We start from the raw sequence: 21,725 nt of genomic DNA, 5'->3' as shown, positions 1-21,725 counted from the left end.
AATCAGTATCTAAAATTACTTTTAGGCCAAATGTTTAACTAATTGTATTACCTTTGTTTATCAAAAAGTGGGCTTACCTTTGCCAAACCACCCAGAGACCACTCCACCAGGTCTCTGTCAACTTGGGCTAATCCTCAAAATGTACTGCTCATTACAAACTGGATCTGGTCTCTTGGGAAAGAGCAGCCTTTGACTCCGCAGTACTCCACAATTTCTTTATACAGAGTCCTCCTGGGATTTAGGTAGCTTGGGACTGTGCCCCAACAGTTGAGGAATGAATGGAGTTGGACCACATCAGATTAAAATGTTATGCACTCACCATAACGGTTCATCTTGTATTGTCCATTTTCATTCTTCCTCAACTTCCCACCTACTTACCCCCTTTTTTTTCTACTGCTAGAGAGTTTTGCAGGAACCTATGTTCTTAGTTTGAGTTCCAACTTCCATTCATTATTTCTCACTGGTCTGTTAGTCTTATCGACAGCAAACAAGATCTGAGATATGTTAGGTTGTCGGGACATTATTGGTAAAGGGAGGAGCTTGAGAGTTCAAAATTCTGCGATGTGGAAGAAGCGGCAAAGTCAGATCCGAACCCAACAGTTGGGGAAGAATGAAAATGGACAACACAGATGGAACGTTATGGTGAGTACATGACTTTTTATTTTCCTCACATATCTTTCTTCCTCCATTCTGCCATTTTGGTGTGATGGAATGATGTGAGCACAGTAAATACATCCCATATTCCACAGTTGCTACAGGATGAAGTCTTGGCAAGCAATGGAGTAAAGGCAGTTCAAAGGTTGGGAATAATCAGCACATATTTTCTTGGTGATGTCAGGGCTAACAGTGTTATGTGTGACTGCTGGAAATCTTTTGCCAGATGCTGATGCTTGTGACTTGATCAAGTTTGACTCTTTGGATCCTTTAACAGAGATGTCCTCTAGGATGAACCCATAACAGTGAGTTCTTAACTTTTCTGCCTTTGGAATCTGCTTAAATCAAAAATTATCTAGATTCTTCTCTTCACTACAATGTGCTTTTCAGTTCTTAGTTGATACTTCTGTCCATCAAAGTTATTCCAGGTGCCCTTTTTGCTGCTCCTCACCATTTAGGGATGGCCTTAGAGGAAAGTTATCTTTTGAATGAAAGCTGGAATGGGGGTCACTGATTAGGGAGAATTGCAGTGATAACGGTTATGGTTCAGCAGGAATTCACTTGGCTGACATGGAGGGCTCAATTTTTCTTACAATGAGTATCTGGGATAAAAAATTGAACAGTAAAGCAGTTTTTATGTCTGAATTTTTATTTTTATATTTTGCACTACTAAACTCATTGTACTACTTGGCCCTCGGCCAACATTGTAGATCATGTTTTGTCATTAGGCAGTCAAAGTTTGCCTCCTGTCTAGCTTCCTAGCAGTGTGTGTCCATTTCTGTACTTAGTCTGTTGTTTGTTTGGAAAAAACAAAGTGCCCACAAATTACCACATAAGTGGTAATCCATTAAGTACAGAAGAAGTAATTAGGGACCTGGGGACCCAAGTTGATAGCAATCTCACATTTGACAACCACGTGGCCAAAGTGGTTAGAAAAACATTTTATATAGCCCACCTAATCATGAAGGGATTCACATCTAGATCAGGGGAGGTCATCGTGCCTCTTTACTCATCCCTCATCAGGCCCATAATTGAGTACAATGCCCCTTTTGGGATGTACCTTACCAGACACCTGCAGCAACTGGAAAGACCCCAAAAGTACCTCACCAAGAGGATCAAAGGGCTCAAACAGATGCCATATGCTGCCCGGTTAAAGAAACTCCAGCTCTACTCAGTGGCATACCGCCTGTTCAGAGGTGATCTGTGCATGACGTATAAAGCCATGTCCAACCCAGAATTAATGGACATGCTGCACCTCAGAAAATCCAAATCCCATCGAGCTACGCTCGAGAGACTTGAACCTCAGCACTGAAATAAATAGGACATGCTGGAGGGACAGATTCATAACCCAGAGGCTCCCTTCACTCTGGAATATAATACCAGTCCAGGTTAGGCAGAGTCCCTCATTGACTCTCTTCAAGAGGAATCTTGATGAGTGGATGGGAGATCGTAGGATTACCCCGGGTATCACTTCCGTGTCACTGTTAGACAGAGGCGCAGTATACTAACCTCGAAAAAGGGCATAGCAAAATAAATTTAAAATGGGTGGCGAAAGCCAAAAACATTCTGGCTAGGCTTATAAATGCCCTAGGGCAGATAGCCTAGTATGAACCTATGAACCTATGACACACCAAGACTGAATTTCATTGATTTGTTGACAGATTAGCATGTAACTGGCTGTTATTGGAAAACTGTATTTGGTGTGTCCTCTTCGTGCTTACACTAGCTGCCGTCTTCATGTCTCAAGACTGGGTAACAGCTGCATCTACTGCTTGGTGGTAAACAAACTGTAGATATATATGTGTACATGTTATTTGTATATTTGCTTCCATTAAAGACATATTCACATGCAAAATAATTTTTTTTTGTAGAGGTGCATGATGTTTATGTCCTCAGTATGGTTTATTTTTTGTTTCTCCTCAGGGTAGTAGGTATAATATATTAATTTACTGATTATATTTCCAGTGCGTACATTATTCTGTTTAGGGTTACAGTGGAGTCAAAGTCAAAGTCTATCATGGTGCTCAGAGAGTATAAAGAAAAGAACTAATCCTGGACAGGATGTCAGCCATTGTGTGACAGAAATTTTCACACACATACATACATTCACACAAAAACATTCATACAGGTTATTGGGAAATCGGATGGTGAAAACCCATGTGGACAGAGACGGGCCGTGTAGGCTCCATATAAAAGGCATTATAACTGGGAAACAAACTGTAGTTAGGCAGTAGTGTTAACCACTGTGCTATCCATGTGATATCTTGCACTTTGCATTTGTATAATGCACATCACCCAAGTTATTATGTATACAATAACTGGAAAGCAGCACTATGTACAAAAGAAATGTATAGCCTTCAGTGTTTACTACTGACTGTGTCCAGTCTGTTCTTCTACGGGCATGCACCAGTAGCTGTTTAGAGCAGCTTTACTGTTAGTCATCATTACCACACAGCTTATTGCTGCCTTGTTTCACAAGTAAGTTATTTCTTAAAAACATGCCTAGCTTACGGAAAGGTAAAATACAACAGTGAAGAAAGGACATATGATATGAAAATTCTTCAGCAATGTCTGTTTTTGCTTAATAGTCTGTGTTTTATGGAGTTATTGTAGCATAAATAAAAGTACTCATGTAAACCCTTTAAGAAAATGTTATAATGATATTGTATTCTATCTGAATTTTACATTCTTTTGGATTAGAAACATTAAAATGTAATAGCTTTTAAAGTTTTTTTTTTTCAAAATTGCTTATTATTTTATACATTTATTAAAGGGTAATCCTACTTGGCACATGCTTCCCCATTCAGTGGCGACCCTGGAGTACTATTTGGTTAAGTGATTTGCTTTCTTGCAAGCCTTTACTTGAAGCATTTGTATATGCATTGAAACCCTAACACAAAGTCTTAGAATATTTCTGTAGTTGTTGGTAATTCATTTCTTTATCTGTAGTGCTGTTGTGACATGGAAAAGCTTCCCAATGGGAAACATATTGTAGCTAATGTAACTTGTCTTTTGCACTAGTACCTGTGTCAGAGCTTTGTTCTTGGGATTGATGTGCAGTGCTTATCATCTTGGAGTGCATGTATCATTCCAGGAACCACGATCTTTTCATATATTATTCAATATACATCCTAGATAGAACCATGCTCCTTGTTCGACATGTCCAATAATTCTGCCATGAGTCAAAATGTTAAAATAACTTTTTTTCTAGGATGAAAAGCTAGAACATGCTAAAACAAAAGCCATACTGGCTAGGGAGTCAGAGAAACTTCAGTCTGCCCTTGGAGAAGTTGAAATTTTAACAAGACAGCTTGAAAGGGAGAAGCAGGCCTTTGAAAAAGCGTAAGCACTCATATCTTTTATAATTATTTACTATTTGAATGAGCTTTAAATAAAGCTGTCTGCCAGCCACCGATCACTGTCATATACAGTAGATGTTATGATATCCCGGGTAAGTTCTAGTCAGAATCACTACTCCTGCTATTACAGAGCTAGGACATAGCATCCCTGAGGTTTGCACTTGCCTGTTTATGAATGTTGTACAGCCATCATGATCTAGTCAACTGGTTACATCGCACAGTTTTGTTACAGATGTGCTAAGGACAATTAAGTGCAAAAACTTAATCAGTTGGTGACTAATATTTGGTATCTGCTATTTTTGCTAAACTTTTCATGAGTTTGTACTAGGCTAATGATCACCAGGGTCTTTACAAGTCTAGCCGTACAACCCAACCCAGTTGTGTTCCTTGGACTTTTATATGGTGGGGTATGTTAGTAAAATGATAGCTAAGCTTTATGTGGGGGTATGTTAGTTGGGTATTAATTTACTTACTGTCGACCCTCTGTCCATCAGAGGCATGGAGGCAAGAGAGGGTGGGGGGTTGAATTTGTGATTTTCCATCCAATGTTCAGTGTTTCTTTTGAATAGGGTCAGGGATAAACTCTGCTTCGTGTAGATTGGGAGCTTATTCCATACTGCAGGGATCCTTTGAGAAACATGTGGCTCTAGCTTCAGCATGTTCTGTTTACACCACAGGCAGAGTTCAGGTCCTTGGATCTAGTGTTTCTGGTGTTGTTTGTCTTGCAGATGTGCAAGAGATCCATCAGATCTGAATCTGAGGATGCCTTATATGATAGGCATAAATCGACTCTCAGTAACTTGTAGGTTGGGAGGGTGGCATCATGGTTAAGGTGTTTGCCTTACAAACATGAGGTGCAGGGTTTGAGTCTCACAAGGGATAATTGGGGGCTTACCTGGCTGGCTTGGGCAGGGCACTTAGCCTAGTACTAATCTATGAACCTATGAACCTATGAACTGTGTGCAGGACTAGGACCTTAAGGTGCTCTGTGTAGGACATAGTATTTATAGACCTGGAGTCCCTTGGTGAGGAACCTTTGAGGGTGTTCCATCTGTTGTAAGTGCCTGGTTAGGTACATTGTACTCATGGTGGGTCTGATAAAGGCTGAGTTGAGTGATACTATAACTTCCTTGGACCTGGATGCCATACCCTTGCTTATGAGTTGGGTGATATAGAATGATTTTCTTAATATCTTGGCCACTTGTTGGTCAAACGCCAGATTACTGTCTACAAATGTTCCCAGATTACTGTCTACCAGATCCCTAATTATCCCTTGTATCTCATATTGTCCTTTTCATTTGTTCCTCAATGTGTGGGTATCAGATCTGACCTCGGATCTGACTCTGCTGCATACACTAAACATTTGGCTCCAACTCTGGAGCTCCTGCCTCTACTCATAATTCCCCAGTCAGCTAACAATACCTCAGATCTCATTTGCCAGCATCTTGCACAGATGTGGATCCCTCTCTGAGAGCTACTTTGGCTAGTTTTTGCAGTTTTTTTGTGAGTAATTACCTGTCTTTTATCTTTTATACTCCATTTACTTCCTCAGTGTCTTATTTCTTATATAAGCACGGTTTTTCTCCTGATTACTCACTTTATAACTTTTTGTACTATTTAGTACTTTCTAACGTAATATAGCTGGTACCGGTCTTCTTCTCTTTAACCTTTCTACCCTTTAGAGGGTATTCTTTCTACCATTGTTGAAGTCTACTATCTATCTATATCTATGTGTGTGGGGGTTCACTTTATAACATCGAAATACTGAAATGTCGAATTTCAGTATCTCGAAGCTATAAAGTCGAATGTTACAAATAGCGAACATTCATAATCGCAAATTTGACATATCTTGAAAATATGTCGAATTCGCGGTTATGAAGTTGCGCTACGTAATGTCCGGGTTTGTGTTTTGTTGGTGCGCAGTGCCGTGTTTGGATGTAGGTGTTATGTCAGGTAAGTGAGTGTTTTGTAAGGGTTTTGAGTGGGAGTTAAGAGTGTGTGTGAGGGATTGGAGAATGTGCGTGTGTGAGTGAGCTTTTGTGTTGTGTTTGTGTGATCTCAGAGTTAGTATATATAAATAGGAGGGGTGTGTGTGAGTTGTGTATGTGTGTTGTTTTTTTTGTTTATGTTGTGATGTGGGTGTTGTGTTGTATGTTTAGTGTAGTGTGTGCGGTGTTTTCGGTTATGTGGTTTCGCGTTTTTTTGTTTGTCGGTGTTTTGTGGATTCGATTTTATAGTCTTGAGATACTGAAATTCGATATTTCAGCATTTCGAGGTTATAAAGTGAATCCGTGTGTGGATATATATATATATATATATATATATTTTTTTTTTTCTTCCTTTACCTTTTGTTCTGTCCCCCCCCTCCCCCCCCACAGACACACTTAAAGGCCTGTTCTCAGTATGGCATAATAAAACAGCAGGGTTTAAAAAGTGCAGTTCCTATGAGCATAAGATTCCCAATTCTAATGTCCACAGAGAATGCTTCTACTGCCTTGGAGCATCATACTTCGAAATGTGCTGCATTTAATTTGAGAGCACTTAGTGACAGATTTAATAAGTCACCAGTTAAGGGTATGCTGTGGCCCTCTTCCTCTTCTTCTTCAGTGTCCAACTCCCAGTAAATCTGTGAAATTTTCTTCACAGTCAAAGGAATCTTGCAAAAGATCCCCCACCCATTCTCTGACGTCTACTACATTGGCTCTGTCTTTGTCCGAGCCCTCTCAAAAGATCCTAAGGAAAAAAACACTTTAATCCCATGCCCTCGGATCTGATTGTTATTCCATCTAAGTCTCCTCAAACCCACTCACCCGGATTCACCATTGAATCAGTTTCTCCTCAGATGCATTCTCCTTTTCCCCAAGGGATTCTGAGGAGAGAGAGTCTAGGCCCCAATCAACCACCTCTTCCATTAGATCCTCTGGAAGTCTGTCATAAGTTGGTGTGGATAGAATAATGAGGGAAATTCTCCAGAGCTCAGATTCAAATGGGGGTTATTCTGGCTCTGTCTCCCATCGAATCTGCAAGCCTCCCACCCACTTCTCATGTAGTGATATATCCTTCTCCTATCTATCCCATAATTTCAAAGCCCTTAGATCCGAGAGCCCCGAGAGTGTCAGTATCAGATATGAAGATGGCTAAGTCTTCGACTCCGATGGCTTCCCTGACTAGTTCTGCTCCGATTCCTTTGGATCAGGACAAATCTTGGAGCTCAGTCGTCATCGCTGGTTTGATGGGGGGGGGTTGGGTTCCACTCTGATGTTATTGGATCCGTCCTTGCACCTCAGAGCTTCTGTGTTGGACAGTTCGGGTCCGACCCCTTCCTTAAGGCATGGATCCAGGTAAGGTCAGAGCTCGATAGCTTCAAGGGTTTTAGCTCCAGTGCGGCCAGTTAAAACTTCTCCCGTTCTGTCTGCCTTCGAGGTGGTGGAGAGAGCTTTCTCTTGATTGAGAGATTCGATTACTCTTTCATCCTGGGATCATACATCCCTTCCCCCTTTGAGTCCGAGCTCTGATCTTGTCAGGCGTACTGCACAGGGACAGCTGATACCATCTAGAATCCAGACAGTCCCCATCAAGGAACTTCCTCTCTCTTCACATACCTCTCCAGACCATCCCACTGAAGAGGTTCCCTGAAAGAGAACATGCAAAAGGAAACACATAAATTCCCCAATGAAATATCTTACCAAAGATACTGACTCCAATGAAGGGGAAGAATCCCCCAGATCTCTGTTGAATAACGTCTCATTCAGAGACATCCTGGAAATTCTTAAACAAAAAGGTGGATGATCTTCAGACACTGCCTCTCTAGAGGAGTCAGTTTTTCTGGAAGCTTTTGGGTTCAGCTCATTTACATCTTGGTTGACTCTCCTGGCAGATGAGCTTATTGATTTTAATCTCTTGCCGAGCATGGAAGGAACCAGATTCTGTTGAACCAGTTCCCTGACGCCGAGATAAAATTTTGTCACCGCTGAAGGATAGACATCATTGTAGCAAAGGAGTCCCTTTTGATGCTATGGTTGTGGTGGCAGTCACTAACAACGGGCTAGCAGAACAGACCTCCTCAGTCCATCTCCCTAATAGAGAGGACAGGGCATTGGACAGGCTTAGAAAGCACATATTTGCTTCAGCAACCTTTGCCTTGATGTCCCTGAATATATTGGAAATGGATAATAAGAGTGGCCCTGTGAAGAGGACCTCTTGTAGTCTTCCATAGACATGGACTCCAAGACAGATTTGGAGAGTTCCTTGGCCAAATCCTGCTTCAAAATATTTTGGATCCAGATTTAATTACCCTGAAATGTCGTCTGTTAGCAATCCGACTACAGGAGTTCACAAAAAACGCAAAGAAAAAGACAGAGACAGACCGTCGAGGTCCAAAACCGATGAAGAAGCTTCTCCTAAGCCAGTCGCCGGTACGCCAATACTCAGTGAGGCGCTTTCGCAACCCCTGATACCAACTACTTTTGAGTCGCAGGCCTCTACCGAGACCCATGCGGAGTCTGGTATGCCGCGAGGTTCTCAGAGTATTGAACCCACGGATGTCTCTCCCTTGGATGGGTCCGGAGCCGCTGAGCAGGCACGGGCTTCTGAGGGTGCTTTCAGGCCTCAACATTTTTATATAAAACCGACGCCAGCCTCAAAAACAAGATCAAAAACATCTTCTAAGTCTAAAAAACTGATGCATGAGCCACGTGCTCAGGCCCCTATGCCTAAAAAACAGATGATCAAAATGGCTGAGGACTTAATTACTTTGATCAGGGGTTCCCAACCCCCCTCCCCCTTGCTAAGAGGCCTAGGCAAGACACTGATTATGAATCTTCAGATCAGGTTTCTATTTCTTCTGATTCCTCTTCTGATCAGGAATTTTCTATACCACCCTATGAGGATTCAGATGCAGAAGAATCCATCCCATCTGCATCTCCTGCTGAGGATTATTATTTTGGAGAAACCTTGCATACTTTAAGGGAACATTTTCATTGGGAGAGTCAGGATTTCTCTGAATCTAAAAAGAGGCTTAGGGATTTCCTTCTTCTTCCTCAACATAGGCCTTTGGCTATACCTCCTGTATTGGACATTGTTGATGATGTGTTTTCGGAATCAAGCATGGCTCCTGATTCCCTTCCTCCGGCTCCTAGTAAGCCAGACAGATATTACAGGGTTCCTGACTCCCACAAATTTCTATTCAAAAATCCTGCTGACCCTGAAACTATCTCACAGGGTCCCAAAGGTGTAAAGGCCTCTACAGCCAAAAACCCTACCCCCTCTGATAGAGACTCCTGGGCGCTGCATAGATGGGGAAAGAAGGTTTATATGTCTGCAACCTTGGCAATTAGGGCCTTAAACTGCCAGTTTCATATGCTTAAATATCAACAGCATGTTATGGGCTTATTGAATCAGAAAATGATGATGATTTCTGATTGTGTGGAAAATAAAGAATTACAGGAAAATTTGCATGCAGCAGAACAGGTTGGAGAACATACTTTGCAATGTGGTTTTGATTCTTTGAAGGCCTCTTGCAGGGCCACAGTTACTGGATCTGTGATAAGATGGCATGCCTGGCTCAAGGAGCAAAATCTGCCTGATCTTGTTAAGGCTAAATTGTTGTATGCCCCTTTACAGCATGATACTCTGGTAATAAGACAGAAGAGGTTTTAAAGAAAATGGAAGACAAAGCTAAATCTATGCAAACTGTAAAAGATGTCTTACAAGTGCAGCCACCCAGATAGAGTAGGCACTGGCCTACTAAAAACTGGTACTTTCCTGTGTCCAACAGAGCCTCTCAAGGCAAATTCAGGCACTCAAAAGGCTATAGATACCAATCACAGGGTTCTTACAGGTCCAAGCAATGGAATGCCTCCACCTCCAAATCTGGAGGAAACAAAGCACAACCCTACAGTAAGCAGTCTCAATGACTTCCCTCTATCGTCACCAAGCACTTATCTTTTGGCAGCCCCCTTGGGGGGAAAATTAGCACTTCATGCTCAAAATTGGCAGTTAATTACTCAGGACAAGTGGGTATTAAACATAGTATCCCAGAGGTACAGATTTCATTTCCATACTTTGCGAATTCCAAACGGTTGGCCAGATCTGCCACAAAATCAATGGGCAGAGGCTCAGAAACAAGTTACGTCCCTCATGGATATGGGGGCTATTCAACCAGTACCAGAACAGGAAAAAGGACAAGGTTTTTATTCAAGACTGTTCCTGGTACCCAGAAAAGACAATGCCTGGCGTCCAATACTGGACTTATCGATTTTGAACACATTCCTGGACATTCCAAAATTCAAAATGCTGACTTTACAATAGCTACTGCCTATGCTGGGCAGGAACGCTTGGTTAGTGACTCTAGACTTAAAAGAGGCATGCCTGCATATCCCAGTAAGGGAATCGCACAGAAGATATCTCCGCTTCAAGACAGGTTTTATGCATTACCAAATGTTAAGTTGTCAATCTCGCCTTCATTCTTGCTGGATGGGTTCGGAGCCGATCCTCGGCTCCGACTCGGCACTTGCTTTAGCTTGAGAACTCCTTTTACCAGCTCGAGGCAACCCTATATCCCATGATGCAAGGCGGAACTACCTCAGATCTCGTTTGCCGCTTAGCGAAAGAGGTCTCCTTTTTGCCAGCTGAGGTAAGTTGATATTTTCAGAAAGCTTAGTCAGGGATTTATTTCTCCCTTATTCCCCTTTTTATAGTGTGTAGTGTTTCTACAGCCCACCCTATTTCCCTTATAGTTAAAAACTTTTAAATTCTTTTATAATTCTAAAAGAGTTTTCAGTTAGGCCTAGACCCCCTTGCTTAATCCCTACCTGTGTGTCTGTGTGTTTGGGGATTAATTGTGTGATTGTTGGGGTGTGTGTGACTTTCTTCCTCTAGGACTATGTCTAAGGAAGGCAAGGTCTCAGGCTTCAAGAAGTGTGACTCGTGCTGTCAGAAATTGTCTCTGACAGACGGTCACACTTCTTGTGTTTACTGCCTGGGGCCTTTGCACCTGCAGGACTCCTGTGCTTTGTGTCACTCTTTTAGCCAGAGAGTCCTGCAGGAAAGGAGGAATAAATTGATCCTCCGTGGCTTGCTTAAGCCAGAAGGTTCTCCCTCTAAAACAGGGTCCAGTAAACCTTCTAAGCCTCCGAAGGTTCAGGCTACAGTATCTAAGCCTCCTCCAGTGGCTCCGGCTCCGGCTGGAGCCGATCTTTCTGCTTCTAAAGTAGTGGGCTCGGCACCGATCGGTTCCGACACCCAATCTACTGTTGCCTTGTCGGCTCCGGCTGGAGCCGACACCTTATCCAGTATCGGAGCCGAGAAACCTTCGGCTCCATCTGGAATTCAGGGGACTTCGGCTCCGATGACTTCGTCGAAGAGATCTCGGTCCCCTTCGTTGGAGAGTATCCACTCGGCTCCGGGGTCTCCTCTTTTGTCGGAGCGGAGTCATCGGAGCCGATCTTCGAGATCTTCCAGGCTGTCTGACCACGACTTAGAGAGGGTGGTAAGCAGGCTGTTAAAGTCGCAGGCACTGGCCCAAATGCTCCATAGCCCATCTCAGCAGACTTCGGCTATTGCTTTACCCCTTGAACTTCCTCCTCCGACTCCCCACCAGAGTTCGGAGCCGGAGCTTCGGGACAGCGACTGTTTGGCGCCGGAGCCGATACATCCCTCTTCGGCTCCGCTGCCTTCGGCTCCGATCTCTTCCATGAGACCTTCCTTGGAGGGATCCGTCGCCGAGTTTCCTGGTCGGCTCCGAGGGGCTAGTGGCATCGGACCCTTGTCCGACCCGCCTCCCTCTCGGGCTTCGCTTTGGTAAGCTCGGCACCGACATCGCCTCGAGCCTTCCCTCTCAGTGGAGCCGGAATTCCTGTTTCCTCGAACGGGATATTCCGGTCTCCCGGGAGGGAGCCTTTGAGGTGATGAGGAGTGTCCTGGCTCCTGAGCCAGGTCAACGGTCCATCCCTTTAGCTCCTCCCTCTTCGTGCCTGTAGACACCTCTTGCCAGCCTCTTGCTCTCAGGCCCAGGGATCCATCGCCCCAGGTTTCCCCATTGGGAATTTCCTCCTCTTCCAAGTTTCTCCTGATCCTGTAGGTGAACCCCTCGGAAGAGGACGTAAGAGGAAACACACAGACTCCCTGAGTCTACTACACCTGATACCGACTTAGATGAGTCGGAGGGTTCCCCGATCCCCTCTGAGGATGTCTCCTTTTCAGACATCCTTGAGCTCCTCAAACAGAGGGGAATTGGCCATCCATTGATCCCTCCGAGGATGAGTCGGTATACCTGGAGGCTTTGGATCCCGACCCTCCACCTCCTGGGTGTCTCCGCCTTCGACCCACTTATGCAGGTAGTGGCTCGAAGGCGTGGCAGCTCCAGATTCTGTGGAACCTGTCCCCAGGAGGCCATCCAAGTTTATTACAGCCCCTATGGACAAACAGTTTCTTTCCAAGGGCGTTTGTGGATGCTATGGTGGTGGCGGCCGCCACTAAGAAGGAACTTGGATCCTTCAGTACCTGTCCATCCTCCTAACAAGGATTCTAGGACCATGGACAGGTATGGAAAGCGGATGTTTTCTTCAGCGACCTTTGCTATCGCTCGCTGAACTACCTTTGTCACTTCACCAGGCTTCAAAGAGATATTCTCAAGGAACTAGGTGAAGTGGTCCAGGATCCTTCTGCTGCTGGGGCTCAAGAAAAGATTGCCTCACAGCTAGCAATCCTGAATTCCTTATCCAACTCCTCCATGTGGCTCATATCCTATGCGGCCGATGGAGCGAGCAGGGCCGCAGGCACAGGAGTGGCTCTTAGACGTCAAGCCTGGATGCGGCTTTGTAATTTTGCGGACCCCTTTAAGGCGCCCTTCACCAATACCCCCTTTGATGGTTCGGCTTTGTTCGGACCTCAGGTGAAGGATACCTTGACCAGGTGTGAGCAGGACGGTAAAACTCTTTCTGCCGTTGGAGTCCATTTTTCCACCCCTTCTAGACCATATCCCAAGGGTCAGAAGGGAGGGAAGATGTGGTTCCAAAGCCCAAGGAGCTACACCGGACACACGTGGTCAGTTTACCCCAGAGGCAGAGGGAGTAACAATAATAGACGCCGCCCTAGAGGCAGGGGAGGTCCTCAGAACCAGGGCAACAGGGAGTCTCTTCCTGAGAAGCCCTTTCAGCACCCCTGAGGTGTTGCCCGACTGTCCACCCTTGGAGGCAGTCGGGGGAAGGATTTCGCTGTACCCAGTAGCCTGGCATTCCCTTTCACAAGATATGTGGGTACAGTCGATCATATCCGAGGGTTACAAAATCCCCTCCGAAAGGTATCCCGTACCTCAACAATCCCTTCCAGACATCTCACCCGGTCAAAGGGATTTGGCAGAACAGGAGGTTTCAAAGCTCCTAGGAAAAAGAGCTGTCCAGACTGTTCCGGCAGACCAAGTAGGATCCGGCGTCTACTCGAGATTCTTTCTGGTCCCCAAAAGGACGGGAGATTGGAGACCAATATTAGACCTGAGCAGTCTAAATAGATTTGTCAAGAAGGCAAGATTCCGGATGGTCACGCTTCAGTCCATTCTGCCCTTTCTGGGCAAGGACAACTGGATGTGCTCTATAGACCTTCAGGACGCGTACTATCACATAAAGATTCACAGGCGCTCCAGAAGGTTTCTCCACTTTCGGCTAGGGACCAGTCATTACCAATTCAGAGCCCTGCCCTTTGGCCTCACTTCAGCCCCCAGAGTGTTTACCAAATGCATGGCAGTGTTCACAGCTCATCTGAGACGTCAAGGATTCCAGGTGTTTCCTTATTTAGACGACTGGCTCCTCTCCGCCACCACCAGGTGTCAGCTTCTTCAGACCAGAGACTACACTCTGCAGCTTTGCAGGAGTTTGGGAATTTCAGTGAATTTCGAAAAATCTTCTCTGCGGCCTTGCCAATCTATCACCTTTATAGGCAGAATTAAACACCGTCAAAATGTTAGCCAGACTAACAGATCAAAGAATTCTGGACATCCAAAAATTCGTTCGGATTCTATTGCAGAGCAGCAAGGTCAAAGCCAGATTGATACTAAAGGTTCTAGGTCTTATGGCTGCGGCCATTGTTCTTCTACCACTGGCTCGCTTCCACATGCGTCTTCTGCAGTGGATGTTATTCACTCAGTGGTCATTCCACAGTCTTCCGATGAGGCACGAAATCTTAGTCACACAATCGTGCAGAACTCATCTGAACTGGTGGATATCTTCCCCTCTTCTTCATCAGGGCCGACCCTTTGTTCCCCCTCCTCCAGTTGCCACAGTTACTACGGATGCCTCTCTGATCGGGTGGGGGGGGCATTATCAGGGCAGGATGGTCCACGGAAGTGGCAACCCATAGAATACCATCTGCACATAAATGTCCTGGAGATGAGAGCGGTGCTTTTAACGTTGCAAGCCCTCAACAACTTTCTTCCCACGGGGACTATTGCAGTACAAACGGACAACATGTCCGTGGTCTGGTACATCAACAAGCAGGGCGGGACCAGGTCCTATCCGTTGTGTCGAAGCTCTCAGACTTTGGCAATGGGCAATCTCCTCTCATCGGTTTCTGATAGCAACGCACATCCCGGCAGGTCCAACCTCTTGGCGGACAGGCTGAGCAGATCCATTCTCATGCCTCACGAGTGGTCTCTCAATCTGTAGTGGATCAGATTTTTCTGAAGTGGGGCACACCTTGTTGCGATCTTTTTGCTACACCCCAAAACAACAAGTGCCCCGATTTTTTCACCCTCTTTCCCCTACCAGGCCAACCCCTGAGAGACTCTCTAACCCAGGATTGGCCCTGGGGACTTCTGTACGCTTTTCCTCCCTTTCCCTTGATTCCACAAGTCATTCAGAAAGCCACCGTTTTGAGGGCCAAGTTGATTCTCATTGCCCTTACTGGCCTCGACAAATTTGGTTTCCGTCTCTGCATCGTCACCTCCTGGTGCAGCCCTGGCATCTGGACCCAGTTCCGGATCTCTTGATCCACCAGTCAGGTCAACAGCACCGGGCCATTCATTCTCTCAACCTCACTGCTTGGTTGCTCCACTTCCTTCCCTAGCCAGGCTTCCGATGATCTCTGATTCAGTCAGAGACATCTTAGTGTCTTCTTTAAAGTCGTCCACCAGAACTGTTTATGCTAGCAAGTGGCGATGCTTTTTCTATTTGGGCAAATTCAGGAATATTGATCCCTTTACTGCTCCTGTGCATTCTGTTTTAGATTTCCTGGCTGAGGTTTTTCAGTCAGGATCTTCTTCATCTACAGTTAAAGTTCAACTGGCTGCTATTTCCAAGTATCATGTTGGCTTGCATGATAATAACATTATGTCTCATAGATTATGCAAGGCCTTTCTGAGAGGAGTTTTTCTCCTAAAGCCGATAAAGCATCCTCCTCCGCAATGGGATCTAAATTTAATGTTGGCATCCTTGATGTTAACTCCCTTCGAACCATCTGGTTCATGTTCTTTGAAATTATTGACCTGGAAAACTATATTTTTTCTGGCTGTCACTTCAGCAAGAAGGGTTTCCGAGATTCAAGCTCTCTGCATCCGTTCCCCTTACTTGGTTTTTCATAAGGACAGGGTATCCTTAAGAACGAACCCGTCCTTTCTCCCCAAAGTTGTGTCTCAAACCAATATTAATCAATCCATAGATCTACCAGTCTTTTTCCCAAACTATTCTGACAGAGCTGAACAAAAGCTTCATTTTTTGGATGTCCATCGTCAGCTCAGGTACTATTTGCATAGAACGAAACAATTCAGGAAATCGGACCAATTATTTGTCTCCTATGCAGAAAACAGGATAGGTCTCCCAGTGTCTAAAGTGACCTTATCCAGATGGTTGTCTTCCACCATTTCCTATGTGTACTCTCTCAGAGGCAAGCAACTATCTTCTAAACCGAAAGCACACTCAACCAGGAGTCTATCCACTTCTGCAGCTTTTCAGGATAGACTACCTATTGATACCATTTGTGCAGCAGCTACTTGGGCCACTCCTCATACCTTTGTCTCTCATTACAAATTAGACTTGGCCTCCAGAGACAGGGCCAGTTTTGGTTCCACAGTTCTCAAGAGTCTGTTCCATTGAGCCACCCGGGATACAGGTGCTAGGGACGGTCCCATCCAGCAAGAATGAAGGCGAGATTGACAACTTAACATTTAGAAGTTATGTACCTACCATAACGTTCCATGTTAGTTGTCTTCTCGCCTTCTTTCTTGCGTCCCTCCCTCCTTCCCCCTGGCCTGGACAGATCTTGAAGAGTTCCTATCAGGTTGTTTCCTCCTGAGCCTTCTTTAGAGGACTCTTTATTATGAACTTGGGTTTCCTAAATATGTTAGGTTAGTCCTTAGCAGGGTAGGTTAGCTACCAAACGAGATCTGAGGTAGTTCCGCCTTGCATCATGGGATATAGGGTTGCCTCGAGCTGGTAAAAGGAGTTCTCAAGCTAAAGCAAGTGCCGAGTCGGAGCCGAGGATCGGCTCCGAACCCATCCAGCAAGAAAGAAGGCGAGAGAAGACAACTAACATGGAACGTTATGGTAGGTACATAACTTCTAATTCTCTGCACTGCCCTTTGGCTTGTCTACTGCGCCCAGGGTCTTTACATAGTGCCTGGCACCAGTAATTGCATTTTGCAGACAAAGAAGCATACAAATTTATCCTTATCTGGACGACTGTCTCATTCAAGCAGAGAACAAAGACATTCTTCTTCAGCATCTGGCATTTGTAAAAAGGCTTCTAACATGCCTATGGTACACAATAAACAAAAAGAAATCACAACTGGTACCCTCTCAAAAAATTACATTCCTGGGTGCAAGCTTGAATACAACTGCCCAGATGGCTTACCTTACGGCAGACAAACAAAGGCAACTGACTATATACTTCAAACAGATGACAACAAAAACCCAGTTGTCTGCAAGACAAATTCTGCAGGCTTTGGGGTTCATGGCATCCTGCATTCTACTAATTCCATATGCAAGACTACATATGAGGAAACTTTAATGGTACCTAAAAACCTTATGGAGTCAACTTTGTCACAGTCTGGAATCAATGATCCCTCTCATTCCCTACCTACAACAGGAGTTTCTTTGGTGGGCAGAGACATGTCACCAAAACAAAGGACTGTCATTCACTGTACCCCCTGCCACCCAAACCCTAACTACAGACGCATCAGACTATGCATGGGGGGGCCACCTGGCGGGGAGATGCATTCAGGGCATATGGAGCCCAAAACAAATGCATCTGCATATCAACCAGAAAGAGATGCTAGCTGTTCAGAATGCCCTGACAGCCTTTAAGGACTTACTTCATCCAGGACAACTACTGATAAAGACGGACAGCGCCACGGTTATGTGGTACATAAACAAGCAGGGGGGTACACATTCCTATCCACTTTGCAGACTAGCTATGGCATTGTGGAACACAGCCTTGACTTACCAAGTACATCTTCAAGCTCAATTCCTGTCAGGAAAACAAAATACTCTGGCAGATGACCTAAGTAGAAACCTTATGGACCCGCATGAGTGGAAACTGGATCCACAAATCTTCAGCATAGTAACACAAAAATGGGGGAGCCCAGACATAGATCTATTTGCCTTCTCCCAAAATTATCAACTGGACAAATTCTGCACAAGGACTTATCACAGACAAGCATAGAAAGTGGATGCCCTGTCCTTCAGCTGGAAAACCCTATCAGTTTAAGCCTTTCCTCCTCTGCCTCTTCTCTCCAAGGTCTTACTAAAGGTCAGACAGGAAAAAACAAAAATGATCCTAATTGCTCCGGACTGGCCTCACCAGCACTGGTACCCAATTTTAAGGAATATGTCTCTACTCCCTCCTTGGTACTTGCCTCAAATACCTCATCTACTGTCTCAGCAGAACAATCAAATTCTGCACACTCAGCTCCAAACTCTGAACCTTGCAGCATGGCTGATCATGTAATTAGTCAAACAACACCTCTCAGTAAATCTGTGATGGATGTCATTTTGGAAGCTAGAAGGCCTAGTGCTAGAAAATCTTATGCTGATAAATGGAAGAGATTCTGTGTTTGAAACCAAGCACATGGAACGGGCACAGCAAAACCAAATATCCCTCAGATTTTACAATACTTGACCGAGATGCTTGACAAGGGACTATCTTTTTCTTCAATAAAAATCCATGTTTCTGCCATCTTGGCTCATTACAACACAGAGCCTCCCATCTTTTCTCATCCTTTGCTAAAACAGTATCTTAGAGGGGCCAAAAATTTAAGGCTTCCCAGAAGATCACCAACTCCTGCATGGGACCTCAATTTTGTGCTGGAAAAACTCACCCTGCCTCCTTTTGAACCAGCAGCTACTGCAGATATAAAGTTTTTATCTTGGAAAACAGCTTTCCTTTTGGCAATCACTTCAGCAAGAAGGGTTTCAGAACTACAGGCCCTCATGGTGGTGGAGCCTTTTATTACATTTTACCCGGACAGGGTGTCCCTCAGGACCAATCCTTCCTTTATGCCTAAGGTGGTATCCAGTGTGGTTCTTAACCAAATTATTCACCTGCCAACATTTTACCCAAATCCGCAGAACAAGGGGGAGCAGATTCTGCATTCATTGGACGTATACAGACAACTAAGATTCTACTTAAACAGGACCAAATCTCTAAGAAAGTCTGAGCAACTACTGGTGGCATTTGCTTCGGGTTTAGAGGGGAAGGCTATATCAAAGCAGACTATTTCTAAGTGGATAAGCCACTGCATTAATTTCTGCTACTTGCATCATGCTAAACCTGTGCTCAAGGGAATCGGGTCACATTCCACCAGGGCTGCCTCGACCTCAGCAGCCTTTCTCAGAGGAGTTCCAACCAAAGACATTCTAGAAGCTGCTACTTGGAGCTCTGTTCATACCTTCACAAAGCATTATCATTTGCCTCTCTTCTCTAAATCCAGGGCAGGCTTTACCACTGTAGTTCCATAGGGCCTCATAGCCGCTCCTAATGCTATCTAGTTCCATCCTCCCATCCATAGCTTTGGGATTCTACCCAAATGTAATGACTGCAACAGTGAAACACGAAGAACATAGTACAGTTGTGTACACTTACCATAAATGTAGATGTTCGAGTGTATTCACTATCGCAGTCCGGGTTACACTCCCGCCATCCCCCTTTTCCTATAACTTCTCTTTCCTTCACTATATTCTAAAGCTTTTGTGATGTATTTGATTTTAGATGAAGGTAAAGTTTATGTTGCTAAAAGTGCATTTATATATATTTTGCTGTAAATATATATATATATATATATATATATATATATATATATATGTGTGTGTGTGTGTGTGCGTGTATATATTTTGCTCCCCATTTGAGGGGCACCTGACATCTGGGGCAAGAAAAACTGAATAAAATGGCATCAGTTGCATGTTTTCTACCCCTGACGACCTGACGTCATGGAAGAGGAGACAGCAACCGATGCAGGACCCAAGACTTTGCTATTCAGGCCGACTGAGGGCAACCTGCTAGCAGATTACCCAAATGTAATGACTGCAACAGTGAATAGACTCGAACATCTACATTTATGGTAAGTGTACACAACCGTACTTTTTCTAATATAAAAAAATGAGACCACAATAAAGCATTTCAAAACTTTTCCCACCTTTAATGTGACCTATAACCTGTACAATTCAATTGAAAAACAAATCTGTTAGGGGAAAAAAAATACAATAAGTTGGTTGCATAAGTGTACACAACCTTAAACTAATACTTTGTTGAAGCACCTTTTGATTTAATTACAGCATTCAGTCTTCTTGGGTAGGACTCAATCAGCATGGCACATCTTGACTTGGCAATATTTGTCCACTCTTCCTTGCAAAAGCACTCCAAATCTGTCAGATTGTGAGGGCATCTCTTGTGCACAGCCCTCTTCTGGTCACCTCACAAATTTCTGTTTGATTTAGGTCTGGGCTCTGGCTGGGCCATTCCAAAACTTTAATTTTCTTTTGGTGAAGCCATTCTTTTCTTGCTTTGGATGTATGCTTGGGGTCATTGTCGTGTTGAAAAGTGGCATTCCTCATCTTCAGCTTTCTAGCAGATGCCTGGAGGTTTTGGGCCAGAAGTGACTGGTAATTGGAACTGTTCATAATTCTTTCCACCTTGACTAAAGCCCCAGTTCTAGCTGAAGAAAAGCACCCCAAAGCATGATACTGCCACCACCTTGCTTCACCATGGGGATGATGTTCTTTTGGTGTTGCGAAGAGTTGTTTTTGCGACAAACTTAACTTTTGGAATTGTGGCCAGAAAGTTCAACCCTGGTGTCATCAAACCATAACACATTTTCCCACATGCTTTTGGGAGACTTGATGTACTGTTTTGCAAATTTTAGCCGGGCCTGGATGTTTTTCTGTGTAAGAAAAGGCTTCCATCTTGCAACCCTACCCCATAGTCCACACATGAGGAGAATACGGGAGATTGTTGTCACATGTAGTACACAACTAGTACTTGTCATAAATTCCTGCAGCTCCTTCAGTGTTGTTGTAGGTCTCTTGGCAGCCTCTCTGACCAATTTCCATCTTATCTTTTCATCAATTTTGGAAGGACGTCCAGTTCTTTGCAACGTCACTGTTGTCCCATATTTTCTCCACTTTTTGATGACTGTCTTCTCTGTGTTCCGTGGTATATCCAATGCTGTGAAAATTTTTTGTACCCTTTTCCTGACTGATGCCGTTCAGCAATGAGATCCCTTTGATGCTTTGTAAGCACTCTCCGAACCATGGCTTTTGCTGTAGCAGGTAACTGAGTAAATGTCAGGAAAATCCTACTAGGACAACTGAACTTTATTTGGGGTTAATGAGAGTCTCTTTGATGTGTGTGTGTACTCAAGAAGACTGAATGCTGTAATTAAATCAAAAGATGCTTCAACAAAGTATTAGTTTAAGGTTGTGCACACTTATGCAACCAGCTTATTGTACGTCTTTTATTTTTTATATTTTTTACCCTAACAGATTTGTTTATTTTTCAAATGAATTGTACAGGTTATAGGTCACATTAAAGGTGGGAAACGTTTTGAAATGATTTATTGTGGTCTCATTTTTTTATATCACAAAAACCTGACATTTTAACAGGGGTGTGTACACTTTATATCCTCTGTTCCTTTAAAAAGCTTTCCAGTGAGTGAGCACATGCATATAAATACAGAGCACATGCAAGTAAGAGTGCCATTTTGAGTGAGCAACCAGAGTGTGAGCATGCAAGTATGTAGTCAGTCAATTAGTTAAATAGTTCGATCTGAAGTAGTTGACTTCATTTGGTCTTCAACTTGTAGGATATGGATCTGGCCAGCAAGTTCACGAGCATCTGCTCTGAGCTGCAAGCTCCTCCCCTACCCATAATACACCACTACCACCTTTCTTCCCTCAGATCTCGTTTGCCACATTTGTGTTCAGCATTGTGATCTCTGAGCTCCAGGTATAGTAAGTACTTAGAGTTTAAAGAAAAAAAAAAAAAGTTAGTCAGTGATTCCTCCCCTTCCTCAAGTGTGTAGTTTAGTAGGTAGTTTAGACTGTTATGGCTGATCAGCCTAAACAAGTTTTCAGGAAATGCACAGAGTGTGGCCACAAGTTGTTGCCCGCTGACGGCAACACTCTGTGTGTTGTCTGTCTGGGTGTGTCCCACCTTTCTGTAGATTGCAGTGTTTGCACAGGTTTTAACCCGTGATCCCTGAGGGACTGCAGGGCTAAATTAGTTTTGAAG

At 44.2% G+C, this 21,725-nt stretch overlaps 1 protein-coding gene across 1 annotated transcript in view; it reads left to right on the top strand.

Moving 5' to 3' along the window:
* Positions 1-21,725, top strand: part of SPATA24 (spermatogenesis associated 24) — a 1,033,606-nt gene that overhangs the window by 435,161 nt on the left and 576,720 nt on the right. The window contains exon 3 of the mRNA XM_044068997.1: positions 3,866-3,996. Coding sequence (XP_043924932.1) covers positions 3,866-3,996 — 131 coding nt within the window. The remainder of the gene's footprint in view (positions 1-3,865; positions 3,997-21,725) is intronic.

The sequence above is a fragment of the Protopterus annectens genome, chromosome 4.part0 (assembly GCF_019279795.1).
Source record: "Protopterus annectens isolate FY-2018-M chromosome 4.part0, PAN1.0, whole genome shotgun sequence".
NCBI classification, from domain to species: Eukaryota; Metazoa; Chordata; order Ceratodontiformes; family Protopteridae; genus Protopterus; species Protopterus annectens.
Note: the sequence above shows the minus strand (reverse complement) of the source record. Positions and strands in the feature narration are given on the sequence as shown.